The following is a 19,692-nucleotide window of genomic DNA, read 5'->3' as shown; positions in this document are numbered from 1 at the left end:
TACACAGATTGGTAGCATACGTCTCCGATCTTTTGTGTCGGATGTCCTGTACGACATTTTCACTATTTTTTCTTTTTTTTTTTCTTTAGTGACCAACTCGACCATTAGCATGCAGCTGTTGTACACTCTTAAGACATAAGAAACCATGCGCAGCATGAAGGAACTGTTCTAATGGGAGGGAAATTGGGAGATGTAATGTACAGAGAAACAGATGATTACAATTTCAAAAAAATTGGATGATTTATTCAAGAGAGAGAGCTTCAAAAATTGAGCAAGTCAATGACGTGTTGGTCCACCTCAGGCCCTTATGCAAGCAGTTATTCGACTTGGCACTGGTTGACAGAATTGCTGGATGCCCTCCTGAGGTATATCGTGAAAAATTCTGTCCAATTGGCGCGTTACATCGTCAAAATCCCACGCTGGTTGGAGGCCGCTGTTCGTAAAGCTCCAAACGTTTTAAATTAGGTAGAGATCCGGCGACCTTGATGACCAAGGTAGGGTTAGGAGAAAACGAAGATAAGCAGTAGAAACTCTCACCGTGCGCGGGAGAACATTATGTTGCTGAAGTGCAAGCCCAGAATGATTTACCATGAAGGGCAAGAAATCGGGGAGTAGAATATTGTCGACGTGCATTAGCTCCATACTGAACAATCATATACAGCCGTTCGCTCGACGAAAGATACGTACCCAAAGACTGGAAAGTTGCACAGTTCACGCCAATATTCAGGAAGGTAGTAAGAGTAATCCACTAAATTACAGGCCCATATCGTTAACGTCGATATGCAGCAGGGTTTTAGAACATATATTGTGTTCGAACATTATGAATTACCTCGAAGAAAACGGTCTATATATCACACAGTGAACATGGGTTTAGAAAACATCGTTCCTGCGAAACGCAGCTAGCTCTTTATTCACATGAAGTGTTGAGTGCTATTGACAAGAAATTTCAGATCGATTCCGTATTTCTGAATTTCCGGGAGGTTTTTGACAGTGTACCACACAAGCATATTGTAGCGAAATTGCGTGCTTATGGAATATTGTATCAGTTATGTGACAGGATTTGTGATTTCCTGTCAGAGAGGTCACAGTTCGTAGTGATTGACGGAAAGTCATCGTGTAAAACAAAAGTGATTTCTGCCGTTCTTCAAGGTAGTGTTATAGACCCTTTGCTGTTCCTTATCTATACAAACGATTTTGGAGACAATCTGAGCAGCCGTCTTCGGTTGTTTTCTGATGACGCTGTCGTTTATCGACTACTAAAGTAATCAGAAGATCAAAACAAACTGCAAAAAGACTTATAAAAGATATCTGAATGGTGCGAAAGGTGGAAGTTGACCTTAAATAACGAAAAGTGTGAGGTCATCCACATGGGTGCTAAAAGGAACTAGTTAAACTTCGGTTACACGATAAATCAGTCTAATCTAAATACCTAGGTACTACGATTACGAACAACTTAAATTGGAAGGAACACATAGAAAACATTGCGGTTGCGGGGATGGATAATCAGAAACTGCGTTTCATTGGCAGGACACTTAGAAAATGTCACAGACTTACTAAGGAGACTGCCTACACTACGCTTGTCTGTCCTTTTTTAGAATACTGTTGCGCGGTGTGGGATCCTTACCAGATAGGACTGACGGAGTACATCGAAAAAGTTCAAAGAAAGGCAGCACATTTTGTATTATGCGAAATATGGGAGAGAGTGTCACAGAAATGATACAGAATTTGGGCTGGACATCATTAAAAGAAAGGCGTTTTTCGTTGCGACGGAATCTTCTCACGAGCTTTCTCCTCCGAATGCGAAAATAGTTTGTGGGCTCCGACCTACACAGGGAGGAACGATCACCAAGATAAAATAAGGGAAATCTGAAATTGTACGGAAAGATATAGGTGTTCATTCTTTCCGCCCGCTATACGAGATTAGAATAATAGAGAATTGTGAAGGTGGTTCTATGATCCTTCTGCCAGGCACTTAAATGAGATTTGCAGAGTATCCATGTAGATGTAGGTGTACCGCTCTACCGTAAGGGTGCCACGGATGACAAAAAAAGGCATCCTGCTATGAAACGAAATGGCGCTCTAGACTATCACTCGTTTTTGTCAGGCCGTATTGCAAGCGGCTGTCATGTTCGTTTCCTGCAACTGTCTGGGACGTGCTCGGCCTGCAGTCTCATTGACTGAGGTAGAATACAGTCTTCAGTTGATGAGTCCCGCTTCCAACTAGCATCGATGACCAGCAAAGACGTGTCTGGAGTACCCCCAAACAGTGATGGTGTATCAAACTGACTGACTCTACCGCCGTACAGCTTCACAACCGAGAGTGATTGTCTCGTGTGCCGTCTCTTTTCCTGGCAGGACCTGTTTGATTGTCATCCACGACGTCCTTATAGAACAGCGGTACGTCGATGACATTCTGTGCCCCGTTTTGTTGTCCTTAATGACAAGCCATCTGAGGCTTATATTTCAGCAAGATAATGTCCGTCCACACAAGGCGAGAATTTCTAGTGCTTGCTTGTCAAACTCTACATTGGCCAGTAAGATCGACGGATATCTCAACCCCCCGACACCAACCTCCTAACAACTGAGGTCGTTTGGAGCATTGTGAACAGTGCCATCCAACAACTCCTGATTTTGACGATCTAATCCGCCAATTGGACAGAATTTGGGACGATATCCCTCAGGAGGAGATCCAATAATTCTATCAATCAATGCCAAGTCGAATAACTCGAGCATTGCATTATTTACTTGCCCAATGTGTGAAGCTCTTTCTCTTGAATAAATCATCCAATAGAAATCCAGTCGTTCTACATTAATTTACTTCACTATTCCAAATCTGGAAGTATTCTGTCTACAAGGCTGTCAGTTTCAACTGTTTATTCCTTGAGGTCATGTTCATGTTAAGAGACTGGATGCATAATGGAAACAGAAGTGGCTGTATTGCCTATGTGTCAACTGCTTTGTAAGTACTGAATTGTAAAGGCAATAAACTCTAAATGTTAAAGGAAGAGTTGCAGATAAAAACTCCAGCATTATCAAGGAATGGCAATGAGGTACTACCCATATGACCTACAGGAAATGAAAAGAGCAGTGTGGGCTACATTCTTCCACAAGTCGTCCACTGATGATATCAATTTACATAATTTTTGTGCACCGGGTGCTGATTTACGGTGCAAGTACAGCACAGTGCCGGCAGCAGGTACAGACAAACTATTTGCACAAGAAAACACCAAACCATCTGCAGCTACAGAAGCTATTAACCATTGTACAGAAAGTTAGCTCATCCTGACCTTCTTTCCAAATGTCTCCATTGTCGAATACAAAGTCTGAAGGAGTCTTTCAATAACGTCACTTACAGCCTCATACAAAAAAAATTGTTTATTGGAATGGAAACTTTATATCTGTGTGTTTGTCATGCCGCGATCACGTTTAATGATGGTAAAAAGGAAGAACTGGGATACTAGAGCAACAGAATTATGGAACTCCAAGGTGCAGCTGAAGAAATGACTACAGAAGCAAGAGGCTAGAACGAAAGGTAGAGTCTAGGCTTCTAGGATGATCATGAACAGTATATACAAAATGCTAATTATGGGCTTAGCTGTTTCTAGGGGCTGCCATGCCTCCATATGTGATTTGATATCAAAATTTTAAGTTGATTTCGTGAAAACGACGTTTTAAAAAACGTATGACCAGCTTTTTCAAGAACTGCTACAGATACCAAAACCTAATTTTGCACCATATCGCCTGTCAGTACACTGCGGGAATTGAGGCACAAAAATATACCAATCTCTAACAGTTTTTTACTTATAGACAAAAAAAGTGGAGCTTTTAAAGATAAAATTGAACACAATTTGAAAAAAAATTCGTAAGTAAATACAATTATTTGTCTATATGTCCTGAATCTGGTTCTGAAATTAGAAAGAGAGTTGTACAATACTTCCTAAAAATTGCAAGTCTCTATATATTAAAGTTACTGAGATAATGGTTCAATACTGCAGTTTTAACACTGTAGATTGGTTGGTTGATTTGTGGGAGGGGACCAAACAGAGAGGTCATTGGTTCCATCGGATGAGGGAAGGATTGGGAAGAAAATCGGCAGTGCCCTTTCAAAGGAACATCCCAGCATTTTCTTAAGCAATTTAGGGAAATCACGGAAAACCTAAAGCAGAGTGCCTCCCGAATGAGAGCCCAGTTTGCTATCCACTGCGCCACCTCACTCGGTTAACACTGTAAGTACAGAACGCAAGTACTCCTCATAAGTAACAGTGAAAGTGAGACGAACAGACAGTGCACAAGGTGATACGTTGACGAAACCCACACTATCTGATCAAAAGTGGCCGGACAACCCTGCGTAATGCGAAACCGGCTACAAGAGGCCACGAGATGAGGACCCGCCATTATAAAAGGAGGCGGGGATTATCGTGTTGTCTGTAGAGAAGCTGCTGTGAGGTTAGACTGATTTATCGTGTAACCAAAGTTTAACTAGCTGCCTGAGTGTCGAACAGGAACGTGAACCCCAAGAGACACTGTTGCTGACTTCTGCGTTGAAGTTCGGTATCGACAGCAAAGAATGATGTGGTGTTGTCGGTAAACAGCTAATAGTAGGCTGTCAGCAGCATGAAGTTCATCAGGTGAAGGCCGTTATCTTGAGTACACTTTCGACTAGTTCACAGACTGTGCTCGACAATTAGGACGTAGATTCTCTACTGTATCGCAGTCATGGAATCGAGTTTAGTTGCTGTGAATGCCAACGATCCCAATAATCAATTCATGACGGGAGCTGGAGTATTTAAAGGGAGCAAGATTCTATTCGAAATAAGCGAATGTGTTATCTTTATATTCTGGTACATTCACTTAACAGGTTGTTAACTTCTGCGTCACTCCCCCGCTATGTGCTCTTATGAAAGAGATACAGTTTCTTGCAACATGTCTTACGAGCTAACAAATTATCGTCGACTTGATTCATTTGCGACATACTGGCTTGCTCCCCCCTCTCGCTTCTGTCTCTGGCATGTCTTGAAGTTGCTTGTGGCAATGTGCGTCAGTTTTAACAAAATTTTTGTAATTATTAGCCCTTACTATTCTGTGCTGTAGCAACACTTTGGACTATCTGCATTGATACACTAACAAATCAAAAATTGTCATTGACAGTGTGATATTGGGCGAATCAAACAGGAGAACTCCTTTCTGCTATCCTGTACGTCTTCACGTCGACCCACCTTACTGTACTGATGTCTTTCATCTCACCGATACACACACAACCCTCCGCTGTCACGATTTACGTCAGCAGTGGACTGTCACTTGATCTCTAGGTAACGGTTCTACTCCACCTATTATATTGCAAAGCAACCAGCCCGCTCTTTTCAGGGGATGACTGATACACAGACAGAAAAAAGTCACAGCACCAAAAATAATAAAAGTTGTTGTTGTTGTGGTCTTCAGTCCTGACACTGGTTTGACGCAGCTCTCCATGCTAATCTATCCCGTGCAATCTTCTCCATCTCCCAGTACCTATTGCAACCTACATCCTTCTGAATCTGCTTAGTCTATTCATCTCTTGGTCTCCCTTTATATTTTTCCCTCCAAGCCGCCCTCCAATACTAAATTGGTGATCCCTTGATTCCTCAGAATATGCCCCACCAACCGATCCCTTCTCCTAGTCAAGTTGTGCCTCAAATTTCTCTTCTCTCCAATTTTATTCAATACCTCCTCATTAGTTATGTGATCTACCCATCTAATCTTCAGCATTTTTCTGCAGCAGCACATTTCGAAAGCTTCTATTCTCTTCTTGTCCAAACTATTTATCGTCCATGTTTCACTTCCATACATGGCTACACTCCATACAAATACTTTCAGAAACGACTTCCTGACACTTAAATCTATACTCGATGTTAACAAATTTCTCTTCTTTAGAAAATCTTTCCTTCCCATTGCCAGTCTACATTTTATATCCTCTCTACTTCGACCATCATCAGTTATTTTACTCCCTAAACAGCAAAACTCCTTCACTACTTTAAGTGCCTCACTTCCTAATCTAATTCCCTCAGCATCACCCGATTTAATTTGACTACATTCCATTATCCATAATAAAATTATAGCAATAACATTTCGAGAATACATTTGTATAGGTAAGATTTTTAAGTGATTAACGTGGCAATATCATAGATTAATATCAACACAAGATATGCCATGACAAATGAGAAATGCTGGCACATTAATGAGCGGTATGACCGCCAGAATGTTAAGTGCAAGCATACGGACATGCTTGCATTGTGTTGTACAGGTGCTGGATGTCAGTATGTGAGATGGGGTTCCATCCCTCATGCACTTGGTCGGTGAATAAGGGGTTGGTTAATGCTGTTTGTGGTTGATGCTGGAGTTGTCATTCGAAGATGTCCCATATGTGTTCGGTTGGAGACAGATATGGTAATCGAGCAGGCCAAGGCGACATGTTGATGCTCATGTTGGGCATGATTGGTTACAACATGTAAGTAGGCTGTTCAGGTTTTTTTATTGGTAATGCCGCCGCTACGTAGCGCTCTGTATGAAAATCAGTGGCTGTGCCGTGTGCAGTCTGTGGCTGGTTGGCATTGTTGTAATACTCGCCATTGTAGCGTTGGGCAGTTGGCTCTTAGCGGCGCGTAGCTTTGCGCAGTTGGATGTGAGCCGCCAGCAGTGGTGGATGTGGGGAGAGAGATGGTGGAGTTTTGAAATTTGTAAGAATTTGTAAGAATGGATGTCATGAACTGATATATATATATATATATATATATATATATATATATATAATGACTATTAAGGAAAATACTTTGTTTGTTCTCTATTAAAATCTTTCATTTGCTAACTGTGCCTATCAGTAGTAATTTGAATCTTTTATTTAGCTGGCAGTTGTGGCGCTCGCTATATTGCAGTAGTTCGAGTAACCAAGATTTTTGTCAGGTAAGCGATTTGTGAAACGTACAGGTTAATGTTAGTTAGGGCCATTTTTTTGTAGGGATTTTTGAAAGTCAGATTGCGTTGCGCTAAAAATATTGTGTGTCAGTTTAAGCACAGTCGTGTATAATTTTCTAGGGGGACGTTTCAAACAGCGGTATGTGGGTGGGACGTTATCCCCCTAGAGTGTTGTTCATGAATGGCTACACAATATGTCGAATCACCAGACTGACGTACACATTTGCAGTCAGGGCTCATGGTGTAACCACGACAGTCATGTCACGCAGACAGGTTGGTTGCGGGCCTTCAACTGGTCCCCTTCCAGTCAACACACGGTTGTCATTGGCACCGAGGCAGAACCAGACTCATTATAAAACACAACAGACCTCCACCCTGCCCTCCAGTGAGTTCTCGCTTCACACGCTGTCCGCCCCCAGTAGCTGAGTGGTCAGCGCGACAGATTGTCAACCCTAAGGGCGCGGGTTCGATTCTCGGCTGGGTCGGAGATTTTCTCCGCACAGGAACTGGATGTTGTGTTGTCCTAAGCATCATCATTTCATCTCCATCGATGCGCAAGTCACCGAAGTGGCGTCAAATCGAAAGACTTGCACCCGGCGAACGGTCTACCCGACGGGAGGCCCTAGTAACACGACGACCACTGAATCGCAAATAAGAGCGGCTTGTGATCTTTGGAACGCACGCAAAAGGGCGTCTTTCTGGGAGCTATCCTTTAAATTATCGATCCACTTTGTTGTGTCACTGTGATGTCAACTGCTGCTCAAATTGCTGCTTCAGATGCAGTACAATGCGCCAGAGTCATACGCTGAACATGAAGGTATTCCCTGTCGGTAGTGTCACGTGGCCGTCCGCAACCCGATCTTCTTGCGACCGTACATTCTCGTGAACATCGCTGCCGTCAATCATGCACAGTGGCGATATACTTGCCAAGTTTTTCTTTAATATCACAGAGGGAACATCCAGCTTCTAGCAGCCCTATTACACCACCTCATTCAAACTCACTTGTCAGTGACGTGTTGACAATGGTGTTATTGTCGCCTTAAAGGCACTCTTGACTAACATAAACTCACGACGTCCAATCTCAAAGGTAATTAACGCTCACGACCAGAGTGTATTTAAAGCAAAACTCATTTGCATCCTCATAGTGAGGCTACTGGTGCCAGTCTTATGCGCCTGGCGCGAAATTCGAATAGACATCATTTTTCAGATGTAGAAACACGCTTACCAACCTTCGTTTATGTCGCCCAAATTTTTTCCGTCAGTGCATTTTACCTGGTGAAATAAAAATCAATGTGTCTGTCTTCGCACTAGCTTTACCTTAACAACTTCGGCTTCTGGTGTTCTATGTCAGGCGTGGAGCCTCAAATTCATCTTATTATGTCTGATGGGATGTCTCTTACAGATGGTGCGACAACACTGCAAAGCCTTCCTGCACGTGACAACGTCACTCCAGTGAATGTGACACCTGAGTCCCGAGTACTGGGTGGTAGCTACGCACCCGAGGGCACTTTCCCCTACCAGGTAAGTGGCGTCAGTCGACTTGTGCAACGAGTGACTCTAACTACCCTGCAAGAGCGAAGGAACTATCATTTCCGAGTGGCTGTTGACTAGTGCAGGCATTTCTAGCTGATAGTACTTCGGTAGCTATGTCAGATGTCTTAAGCGTAACTGTTTAGTGCAGTTGAGAGATTTGGGCACATGTAGAGTGTAGTGTTGTGTTTATGTTGTTGAAAAGAACGAGAGATTAAAGCGAGAGGGAATCACGGTGCCGGCCATAGCATAATTCTCTCATACACGGTGTCTCAGGAGGAATGGTCAATATGACATTAACGATCATTTGAAGCCAAAATGTCTAGTAGAGACTGACTATAAAATGCATATCTTAAGACAAATGTTGATGGTGTTAGGTCAGCAACCAGCCACAAATTTACTTTCAGTTCCTTTACTCAAAGGGCACCGTTACCGGTTTTGAACCGTTGTGATTCATCCTCAGACGGTTTAACGCTTTCTTTATGACATGATGTGTGTTGTTTACAGATTAATTTTCCTAAAATATAAATAATACGGTGCTGTGGTTCATGGTGTGGGTTCCTGTAGTCATGTCCTAGTTCATGAACCACGGGCAACATGAGTGGCCAAGTGAGTGGTCGACAGTCGGGATACCAGTTACCTTGGAATAAGGCTGGGCATCTCGGGCATATTCTGAGTCGTGGTCACCTTTGTGCTCATACGGCAAAGACTACCAAATCCACCAGTTAGTCCCTCAACCGTTAGGGGTAAAACTCAATGGGACTCGGGGCAAGTAAGGCTAGCAACCTGCTTCCCCGATACTTTAAATATGATGCTGGCAACAATCATAGCAAAATGCCTCGGACCTTTGGAAGTGACGGAGTCCCACCTCTAACTGACAAACCAGGGACTCCTAAGATACGACTTGGCAAACAAATGGTAATGAGATGGGGAGCTATTAATATCAATGGGGGCTACCCTGGGAAGAAGGTAGAGCTGGCAGCGGCTGCAAGTAAGATGGGGCTGGACGTTTTAGCTGCTAGTGACATTCGGGTAAGGGGTGAGAAAGAAGAGGAAGTGGGAGAATACAAGGTCTACCTGTCAGAAGTCAAAGCAGGAATAGCACAATGGGGTGTAGGGCTTTACATCAGGAAAGAAATGGAACGCAGCGTAGTTGCAGTAAGATATGTAAACGAACGACTGATGTGGATGGATTTGACAGTGTCTAGCAAGAAAATTAGGATTGTGTCAGTATATTCGCATTGTGAAGGGACAGATCAAGATAAGATGGATAGTTTTTATGAGGCACTCAGTGATGTAGTTGTTAGAGTAAAGGACAAGGACAGTGTTCTACTCATGGGTGATTTTAATGCCAAGATTGGAAATCGAACAGAAGGGTATGAAAAGGTTATGGGTAAATTTGGAGAGGATATAGAGGCCAAGAGGAACGGGAAACAACTCTTGGATTTCTGTGCCAGTATGGGCTTAGTAATCACAGACTCCTTTTTTAAACATAAGAACATTCACCGGTATATTTGGGAGGGCAGGGGAACCAGATCTGTCATTGACTATATAATAACAGAACAGGAATTCAGGAAGGCTGTGAGGGACACACGTGTATTCAGGGGATTCTTCGATGACACTGATCATTATTTAATCTGCAGTGAAATGGGGATTCTGAGGCCGAAAGTGCAGGAGGTCAGGTCCATATGTAGGAGGATAAGAGTGGAGAAATTTCAGTATAAGGAAATCAGGCACAAGTACATAACAGCAAATCTCAGAAAGGTACCAGTTAGTTGAATGTAGTCAATTACAGTCATTGGAAAAGGAATGGACAAGGTACAGGGACACAGTACTATAAGTGGCTAAAGAATGTCTGGGAACAGTAGTGTGTAAAAGTAGGATGAAGCAAACACCTTGGTGGAATGAAACAGTCAAGGCAGCCTGTAAAAGGAAAAAGAAGGCGTATCAAAAATGGCTACATACTAGAACTCAGGTAGACAGAGAAAGTTATGTTGAAGAAAGAAACAAAGCCAAACAGATAATTGCAGCATCCAAGAAGAAATCTTGGGAAGACTTTGGAAACAGGTTGGAGACTATGGGTCAAGCTGGTGGAAAACCATTCTGGTGTGTAATTAGCAGTCTTCGAAAGGGAGGTAAGAAGGAAATGACAAGTATTTTGGACAGGTCAGGAAAACTGCTGGTGAATCCTGTGGATGCCTTGGGCAGATGGAGGGAATATTTTGAAGAGTTGCTCAGTGTAGGTGAAAATACGATCAGCAATGTTTCAGATTTCGAGGTAGAAGGGGATAGCAATGATGATGGAAATAGGATCACATTTGAGGAAGTGGAGAAAATGGTCAATAGATTGCAGTGCAATAAAGCAGCTGGGGTGGATGAAATTAAGTCGGAACTCATCAAATACAGTGGAACGTCAGGTCTTAAATGGCTACACAGGATAATTGAAATGGCCTGGGAGTCGGGACAGGTTCCATGAGACTGGACAAAAGCAGTAATCACACCAGTCTTTAAACATGGAAACAGAAAAGATTGTAACAACTACAGAGGTATCTCCTTAATCAGCGTTGTGGGTAAAATCTTCTCAGGTATTGTGGGAAGGAAAGTGCGAGTATTAGTTGAGGACCAATTGGATGAAAATCAGTGTGGGTTTAGGCCTCTTAGAGGTTGTCAGGACCAGATCTTTAGTTTACGGCAAATAATGGAGAAGTGTTGTGAGTGGAACAGGGAACTGTATCTATGCTTTATTGATCTAGAAAAGGCATATGACCGGGTCCCTAGGAGAAAGTTATTGTCTGCTCTACGAGATTATGGAATAGGAGGCAAACTTTTGCAAGCAATTAAAGGTCTTTACATGGATAGTCAGGCAGCAATTAGAGTTGACGGTAAATCGAGTTCATGGTTAAGAGTAGTTTCAGGGGTAAGACAAGGCTGCAACTTGTCTCCACTGTTGTTCATGTTATTTATGGATCATATGTTGAAAACAATAGACTGGCTGGGTGAGATTAAGATATGTGAACACAAAATAAGCAGTCTTGCATATGCGGATGACTTAGTTGTGATGGCAGATTCGATTGAAAGTTTGCAAAGTAATATTTCAGAGCTAGATCAGAAATGTAAGGACTATGGTATGAAGATTAGCATCTCCAAAACGAAAGTAATGTCAGTGGGAAAGAAATATAAACGGATTGAGTGCCAAATAGGAGGAACAAAGTTAGAACAGTTTCAAGTACTTAGGATGAATATTCTCACAGGATGGCAATGTAGTGAAAGATCTGGAAGCGAGGTGTAGCAAAGCTAATGCAGCGAGCGCTCAGCTACGATCTACTCTCTTCTGCAAGAAGGAAGTCAGTACCAAGACTAAGTTATGTGCGCACCGTTCAGTCTTTCGACCAACTTTGTTGTATGGGAGTGAAAGCTGGGTGGATTCAGGTTACACGGATATGAAAGTAGCTAGGATGATTGCAGGTACTAGCAGATGGGAACAATGGCAGGAGGGTGTCCACGATGAGGAAATCAAAGAAAAACTGGGAATAAACTCTATAGATGTAGCAGTCAGGGCAAACAGGCTTAGATGGTGAGGTCATGTTACATGCATGGGAGAAGCAAGGTTACCCAAGAGACTCATGGGTTCAGCAGTAGAGGGTAGGAGGAGTCGGGGCAGACCAAGGAGAAGGTACCTGGATTCGCTTAAGAATGATTTTGAAGTAATAGGTTTAACATCAGATGACGCACCAATGTTAGCACTGAATAGGGGACCATGGAGGAATTTTATAAGGGGGCTATGCTCCAGACTGAACGCTGAAAGGCATAATCAGTCTTAAACGATGATGATGATAAATAATACGCCACACACAGATGGTTGCGTTACAGATTTTCATTACATGTGACTTACGTGAAACGTCGGTTTGGAGTGTTTGTTTCCATAACATTCGTCCAACAGATGTAAACGCATTCCCACTGCATTCTTATTGTTGCACACAAATTGTTCTCACTAAACACTTTAGATTTCTCACTGAGAAGATTTCTACCATGCACCACATGTTTTGATACATACAAAGAGCTTACAAACATATGAGTATCACAGATGCTATGATATATCGTAACATTTGACGATGATGTCCTATGTTTGGAAAGTATCATACATTCATTTGCGCAACTGCAATGCCTTTTACACTAGTGCAGAGACATTGAATTTTTGAGTTGACATTTTTAAATTAATTATAAACACACCAAACCGATGTTTCACGTAAGTCACATGCAACGAAAATCTGTAACGCAACCATCTGTGTGTGGCGTGTTTATAATTACGTATTATTTATATTTTAGGAAAATTAATGTGTAAAAAACACACAACATGTCATAAAGAAAGCGTGTAAACCGTCTGAGGATGAATCACAACGATTCGAAACCGGTAACGGTGCCCTTTTAATAAAGGAACTGAAAGTAAATTTGTGGCTGGTTGCTGTTCTAACACCATCAACATTTGTCTACAAACAACAGCCACGGTCTCCATCATATCATATGACAAAATCGCATACCTTAAGAGCTATGTGAACTACTTCATTTTCGATACTGCGAAATAAATCTCTTCTCTTGCAAGTTCTTTACTTTCCATGTGAAAAGAAGTTCGTTAAACATGACCTCTAAATCACATACCTTTAGAGATATGAGTTGTTCATCTTCGTTGCTGCGAGACACAACTCTGCTACTGAAAATGTGCTCATAGCTCTTAAGATATGCATTTCAGAGTCCATAATTAGTTGGCATATTTTCTTGTTTTGGCCTATGCTGTCTCCACCCATAATAAGGAAAGGTTTATTCAATAGTATACAAGACGAAGAATTGCTCACTTACGGTACGCATTCTTTAGCGCGTGTTTACTGCCATATCAGAGAATGTTGACCAATTCTCCTGGACGCATCACCATCAAGTGTTCTATATCCTCACTGCATGAGACCCCAAGAGGGTTATGAAATTTTTATCAGGGTTTGGACGAGGAACTGTGTACCACCGTCTCCCTCTTCCTCTTTCGAATTGAACGTCGGTAGCGGAAAACTCTTCACCTTCTAGGATTTGAAGCATCTTCTTGGAAAGGAAGTGTGACTGTGGAATTGGGTAGAGAGAGAGTCAGTCACACGACAGAGGATTAACCAGAATAACAAAAAAAAGGAAATAAAAATAAATAATTTTACCTTTCACACTTAACCTGAATGTTGGGGGTTTCTGGGGGATGGTCCTAATTTTCTTGTTTTGTAGTACAGTGTTTGTTTCTTAATTAGGAAATAACCTCGCCTGTTTTCTGCTGACTGTTACAGTATTCATGTCTATAAAACAATCCTTTTAATCTTCTTCCCAAGCAGGTTAAACTAAAATTCTACTGATCATTAATCAACGTACCTGAAGAGAGAGGGAAGTCCAAACTTAATCATGAAAATTACACTTTTCCATTGTGATTGGGTATTCCATCGTTCTCACAAATTATGTGAGCTAGCCTCCTAGCAGCAAGTCAGAGGTGTCACCTACCATGTCCTGCTGTTAGTAATTCTGAAATAACTTATCATACAGATACTTCATTATTAAAATTATTATTATGTAAATCATTATTATTAGCGATGCTTTACCATTAACACTATTAAGAACTGCGCAAATTGGTAGTAGAGGTGACGCTTGACACGTCACATTCCAAGATAATGAACAATATTTTTCATTGTAATTCATATGTAATAAAAAAATAAGTAAGTAAAAACTCACTTCATGCATAAAATACATGCATCATGTTTCTAAATTCGAATTACTCCCTATGACGGCTTGCAGGTGGAATCGAACAGGAATCACTTTGAACGATGGCTAATGTACGAAAAAGCACCACTTTTACGCTCCAGGGCCAAACAAATCACAAAACATATTTCACACTATGTATATGCTGAGGGAACAGTTATAGCGAGTTAACCTGACTCTGGTAGGTATTGTATGTTCAAATAGTTCAAATGGTTCTAGGCACCATGGGACTTAACTTCTGAGGTAATCAGTCCCCTAGACTTAGAACTACTTAAACCTAACTAACCTAAGGACATCACACACATCCATGCCCGAGGGTGATGTATGTAATTAACTAATGTAGTACTTGTAGTGTACTTTTTGATACACAATGGTAAGGAGAGCTGAGCTCTACCCTTCATTCGATCCCTGCGAAACCCTACAGTTCAAATGGTTGAAATGGCTCTGAGCACTATGGGACTTAACATCTCAGGTCATCAGTCCCCTAGAAGTTAGAACTACTTAAACCTAACTAACATAAGGACATCACACACATCCATGCGCGAGGTAGGATTCGAACCTGCGACCATAGCAGTCCGGCGGTTCCAGACTGAAGAGCACTACAGTTCAGCAGGATAATGCACGACCGCATGTTGCAGGTCCTGTATAGGCATTTCTGGATACAGAAAATGTACGACTGCTGCCCTGGTCAGCACATTCTCCAGATCTCTCACCATTTGAAAACGTCTGGTCAATGGTGTCCGAGCAACTGGCTAGTCACAATACGCCAGTCACTACTCTTGATGAACTGTGGTATCGTGTTGGAGCTGAATGGGCAGCTGTACCTGTACACGCCATCCAGGCTCTGTTTCACTCAATGCGCAGGCGTATCAAGGCCGTTATTACGGCCAGAGGTGGTTGTTGTGGGTACTGATTTGTCAGCATCTATGCATCCAAATTGCGTGAAAACGTAATCACATGTCAGTTCTAGTATAATTTATTTGTCCACTGAATACTCGTTTATCATCTGCATTTTTTCTTGGCGTAGCAATTTTAATGGCCAGTAGTGTATTTGCCACATTTTTCAAATTTATTATATATAACTACTTCATATATCTTAGTTACATGGAGCTCGCACAACAGCTTGTCATGTACATAGATGTGATTCAGTTACTGTAAACTGTCAACTTGTGTTTACAGTAATTAGATACAATATATACATTTTTGGACATATTATGGCACTGTGCTTCTATGAAGAAGATACTGAATTTTCTATAATCTGATTCTTATACTTAACATAAAATGTAGCCTAGGTGTAAGTATTTATAATATCCCTAATTTTATAGGCTTCAGAAGATGAAATTTGAAAATTTGTTTTAAGGGCTGTGGGACCAAACTGCTGAGGTCATCGGTCCCCAGGCTTCCGCACTACTTAATCTAACTTAAACTAATTTACGCAAAGGACAACACACACACAGCCATGCCCGAAGGAGGACTCAACCTCCGATGGGGAGAGCTGCACGGACAGTGATAAGACGTCTCAGACCACACGGTTACCCCACGCGGCTCTGAAGATGAAAATCTAACCTGTCGAAACCGGTAAAGCGAAATAAAAATAAATTTGCAACTGACGACTGAATTTAACTTTGAAATTGTAACTCTCTTGGTAGCTGAACTTCTTGCTTCTGAACTGACGGAAGTTGGAAGACTTCAGGCTGCCAGAGGTTTCTCTCTGAGCACTGAACTAATAGTAATAATAATAATAATAATAATAATAATAATACCGAGTAGGTACTGCAGCAGTGTACTAGCCATTACATAGTTACTGGAGTGTTGTGCTGTCAGTCATTTCGTTTATCATTGCGAAGTGAATAACAAAGCAATTTCTGGTCTATTGTGGGTACTACCTACAGCTCGAAGAAGGGATTTGCATTAGATATTGAAGCATACGTGACATATGCATCTCAATTTTACTGTCCTAGAGCATGGTTCGAAGTACAAAGTACGTAGAGGCTGGAATATGTGACTATGTGAGGGAAATGTTGTTCATAAAATCGTTTTACAAGCTCCACTAACCCTCAGGGGTAGTAACATCAGCATTAGCAAGCACTTTTGTACATGAATGGATTCGAAAGATAAATGCAAAGCAGTTGCAACCGGCGACATTCGCAGTCGCCCTACAGGTGAACTCAACAATGAACCAAACGCTACGCTAGTGACTCGACTATACGTAAATGCAACCCTGTTATAACAATATGAACGGTTGTGTCACATAGGCTGTCTGGTAAAAAATACTATATCGATGTATTTTGTTTTGGGGCATGCGGGGAGGGAAGTGTGGGTGGGAGTGGCGTGGGGGAGATAGACAGATCGAGTTATCTAACATTCTGCGTGGTGTCTGTTTGTTCTAAGTCGTGTCTCCCTACCACTTTCGCGCAACGAGGCTCTGAGCGTGTTTTTTAGGGAATTGACTAGTTTGAACCTGGGACCTGTTGCTGGTAAGGAGACGCCAGACCACACATGACATGTAGAGTTCAATGAGACTAGCGATGATATAACCAAACACTTAATGATTTCAGCGTCAGTTCCACTGCACTCCCTGTAAAAGAATCTTAATACTAACTAAATTTAGTGGAAGGGGTTCAAGGCTTTCCTATATTTAGTTAGCTGGTAAAATAACGTCGAAAAAGCAGTTCAGTTTACCACTGGAAATCTTATTCTACTCACAAAACATTGTTTATAAATTGCACTATTTATAAAAGGAAATGTTTTAACACAGAATGATAAAAACCAACTGCGTTCAACAAAAATGTGAACGAATATTCCCTGAATTGGTTTCCAAGTTCTACAACGGATCGAAGGATGACCTATGCCATATCACATCTATAATCTAGGTTTAAATTAAGTTTCACAAAAGAGAAAACTATCAAAATGGTCTACAGTGACCCTCAATTATCTTTAATTATTTATCTAAGTTGTCGTAAATTACAGTGGCTGATGTGGCTTCTCAATATCTATATAACAGGAAAATCATCGCGTTTCAGATTTTTACTTCAAGTACAGTTATAACTTACAGATATATTTATTCGTATTTTAAATTAAAGGTTCTTAAAACTACAGTGATACATCTATGATATAATATCATCTACCTTGAATGTAATCCACGAGATTTAATTTCATCGGGTTTTCCATGTTATTTTATGGGGCTCAGTATTGTGAATACATATTCATAACTGTTCACTTTCAAGAAAATTTGTTGTGCTGGTCCTTTTTAATAAACATCTTTTGTGTCCCTCACTTCTTTTCTCAGGCTGTAAACAAGTATTCAGCATTTTGGGCTATTAATCTCTTACATATCAGAAGTACCTGTGATAAGTATAATTTTGTGCTAGAAAAATTTACTAACCACCCAGTCACTTACGCGGCATGCATTCAGTAACAAAAACAGCTGTTGCGCTAGCAGCAAACGAATGCTCTGCTGAAGCGGAGGGAACGCGAAATTCGATATTATCATGGCATGGCGTGAAGCAAAGTAGGAGAACATGTAGATCTGTCATAAGCGGTGATTAACAACCAGGCCAGTAATAATCTCCCAATGTTCTGTCAGCTGTAAATTCCTCGGTAGAAGTTAATCCACTAGTACCAGCGTAGAGTCACAGCTACCTGTTATGGGGCAAGAACTCCTTGGTTTGGCTAAGCCGCTGTATAACGCCATCTTCAACATCAAGCACTGTAGCACCTCTTACCTGCGAGCTCCCTGGGCGTTCTCGATATGGCAAATACTCCATGAAATCATCCTTCCTGTTTCATCCGCACTTGTCGTCATTGATGTCTTTGTGAATTTTAGAACTAAATGATGTTTATTCTCCTGTTAAGTAAGAGGAGGAATCATAATATTATATAACATTCGGTTAGAGAATAACGATTTTACATTCTCAGTTTAATGAATATTAATAGAATAGATCTTTTCTTAGAGTATTGTAACAATGGACTTTAAGATGTCTTAAGAACTAGAATCGATTTTAAATAAGAAATTTCAGAATAGTTGTAATATTGTCAGTTTTTTGGGTATTGTTTGTGGCGGTGTATGTGAGTCGAATGGGATTCCGCAACAAATAAATGCAATTTCCACACTTTCTACCTCATTCATGATTAAGTCAACAAACAATTCTACCTCTTGTAGGTGCAAGCTGCTAAGTGCAAATGCATAGGGTGTATAATTTCTTAAATTAAGAAATAAAATAAAAAAAGGAGGAGTGAAACAATTACCTTTCCTTGTTAATCAAAAATATTACTAGTAATGACACCTATTTACTCTGGAACACCGTCACAGCGAGATTACAATTCAGTCATATAAAACCGACTGGCCATATTTATTAAGATTATAAGGTCACCTCATCAGACAGTTGTAAGACAAAATGATGATGGCGTTAAAAATTAAACATTAAGTTGTTTAACTTCAAAATGTTTCTCAGATCAAGATGAACTACAGTTGCAGTTCTCTTTACCGAGGATAAAAATTAATGGGCGTGGAATTACAAAAAAATATTTACATCAATCAATAACGTGACAAATTTCTTATTAATTCTGAAAGAACTTTGTAAATTACACTCTAATTAATACAGCAACCAGCCCAAAATTTTCTGAAAGGATTTTATTAAACCATTTCTAGTTCCAGGTCTGAGCCCATCGTTTTGTGGTGGCGTTGATTTGTGTTGTGTTGTGTAAAACTAGAGAGGAGTCCAGGAAAATGTATACAGTCAATGAAACAGAACGGCATCACCGGCCGTAGTGGCCGAGCGGTTGTAGGCGCTTCACTCTGGTATCGCGCGACCGATACGATCGCAGGCTCGAATCCTGCCTCAGGCATGTATGTGTGTGATGTCCTTAGGTTAGTTAGTAAGGTTCTAAGTTCTATGGGACTGATGACCTCAGACGTTAAGTCTCATAGTGCTCAGAGCCTTTTGAACGAAAAAGGCATACCGTTACAATTGTGGCCCAGGAGAGAGGTTATTTTATGTGTACAAAGTGTCCCCTCTTAGCAGCCAAACGACTTTGATGTCCGCTGAACAGTTGACCGAACTACGGATTTCACTGTTGCCGGTGTGACAGCCGTGCAGGACGCCTCGATGGTCTTTCGTAGTTCGTTCAGTGTAGCTGGCTTCTGTTGATAACCTTTATTGTTCAATGTCCCCCATAGGCAAAAGTCAAGAGACCATGATGGATACTCAACAGCTCCTCTTCGATCTATCCTTTGTGCAGGAATATTTTTATCTAAGTAGGGTCTGTCATCGCTGTAGTAGTGAGACTATCAGTTGTGGTTAAAGGTTTACACTTCCTAACACCTCTCGGATGGCAGATAAATCGATGTTTGCAGCATATGAAGACACACATCATCAGTAACGATACCTAGTTTTAGAAATTAAAAAACAAATGTGTATATTCCCACACCTATTA

The 19,692-nt window shown here is 41.2% G+C and overlaps 1 protein-coding gene across 2 annotated transcripts in view; it reads left to right on the top strand.

The window, feature by feature from the left end:
* The window catches only part of LOC126356033 (trypsin alpha-3-like), a 307,460-nt gene that overhangs the window by 214,443 nt on the left and 73,325 nt on the right, over positions 1-19,692 (top strand). The window contains exon 2 of one of the 2 annotated variants that reach the window (XM_050006687.1): positions 8,351-8,469. The exons of the other annotated variant lie outside the window; for it this stretch is intronic. Coding sequence (XP_049862644.1) covers positions 8,351-8,469 — 119 coding nt within the window. The remainder of the gene's footprint in view (positions 1-8,350; positions 8,470-19,692) is intronic. 2 annotated transcript variants of the gene reach the window in all.

Source organism: Schistocerca gregaria, chromosome 3 (genome assembly GCF_023897955.1).
Source record: "Schistocerca gregaria isolate iqSchGreg1 chromosome 3, iqSchGreg1.2, whole genome shotgun sequence".
NCBI classification, from domain to species: Eukaryota; Metazoa; Arthropoda; class Insecta; order Orthoptera; family Acrididae; genus Schistocerca; species Schistocerca gregaria.
Note: the sequence above shows the minus strand (reverse complement) of the source record. Positions and strands in the feature narration are given on the sequence as shown.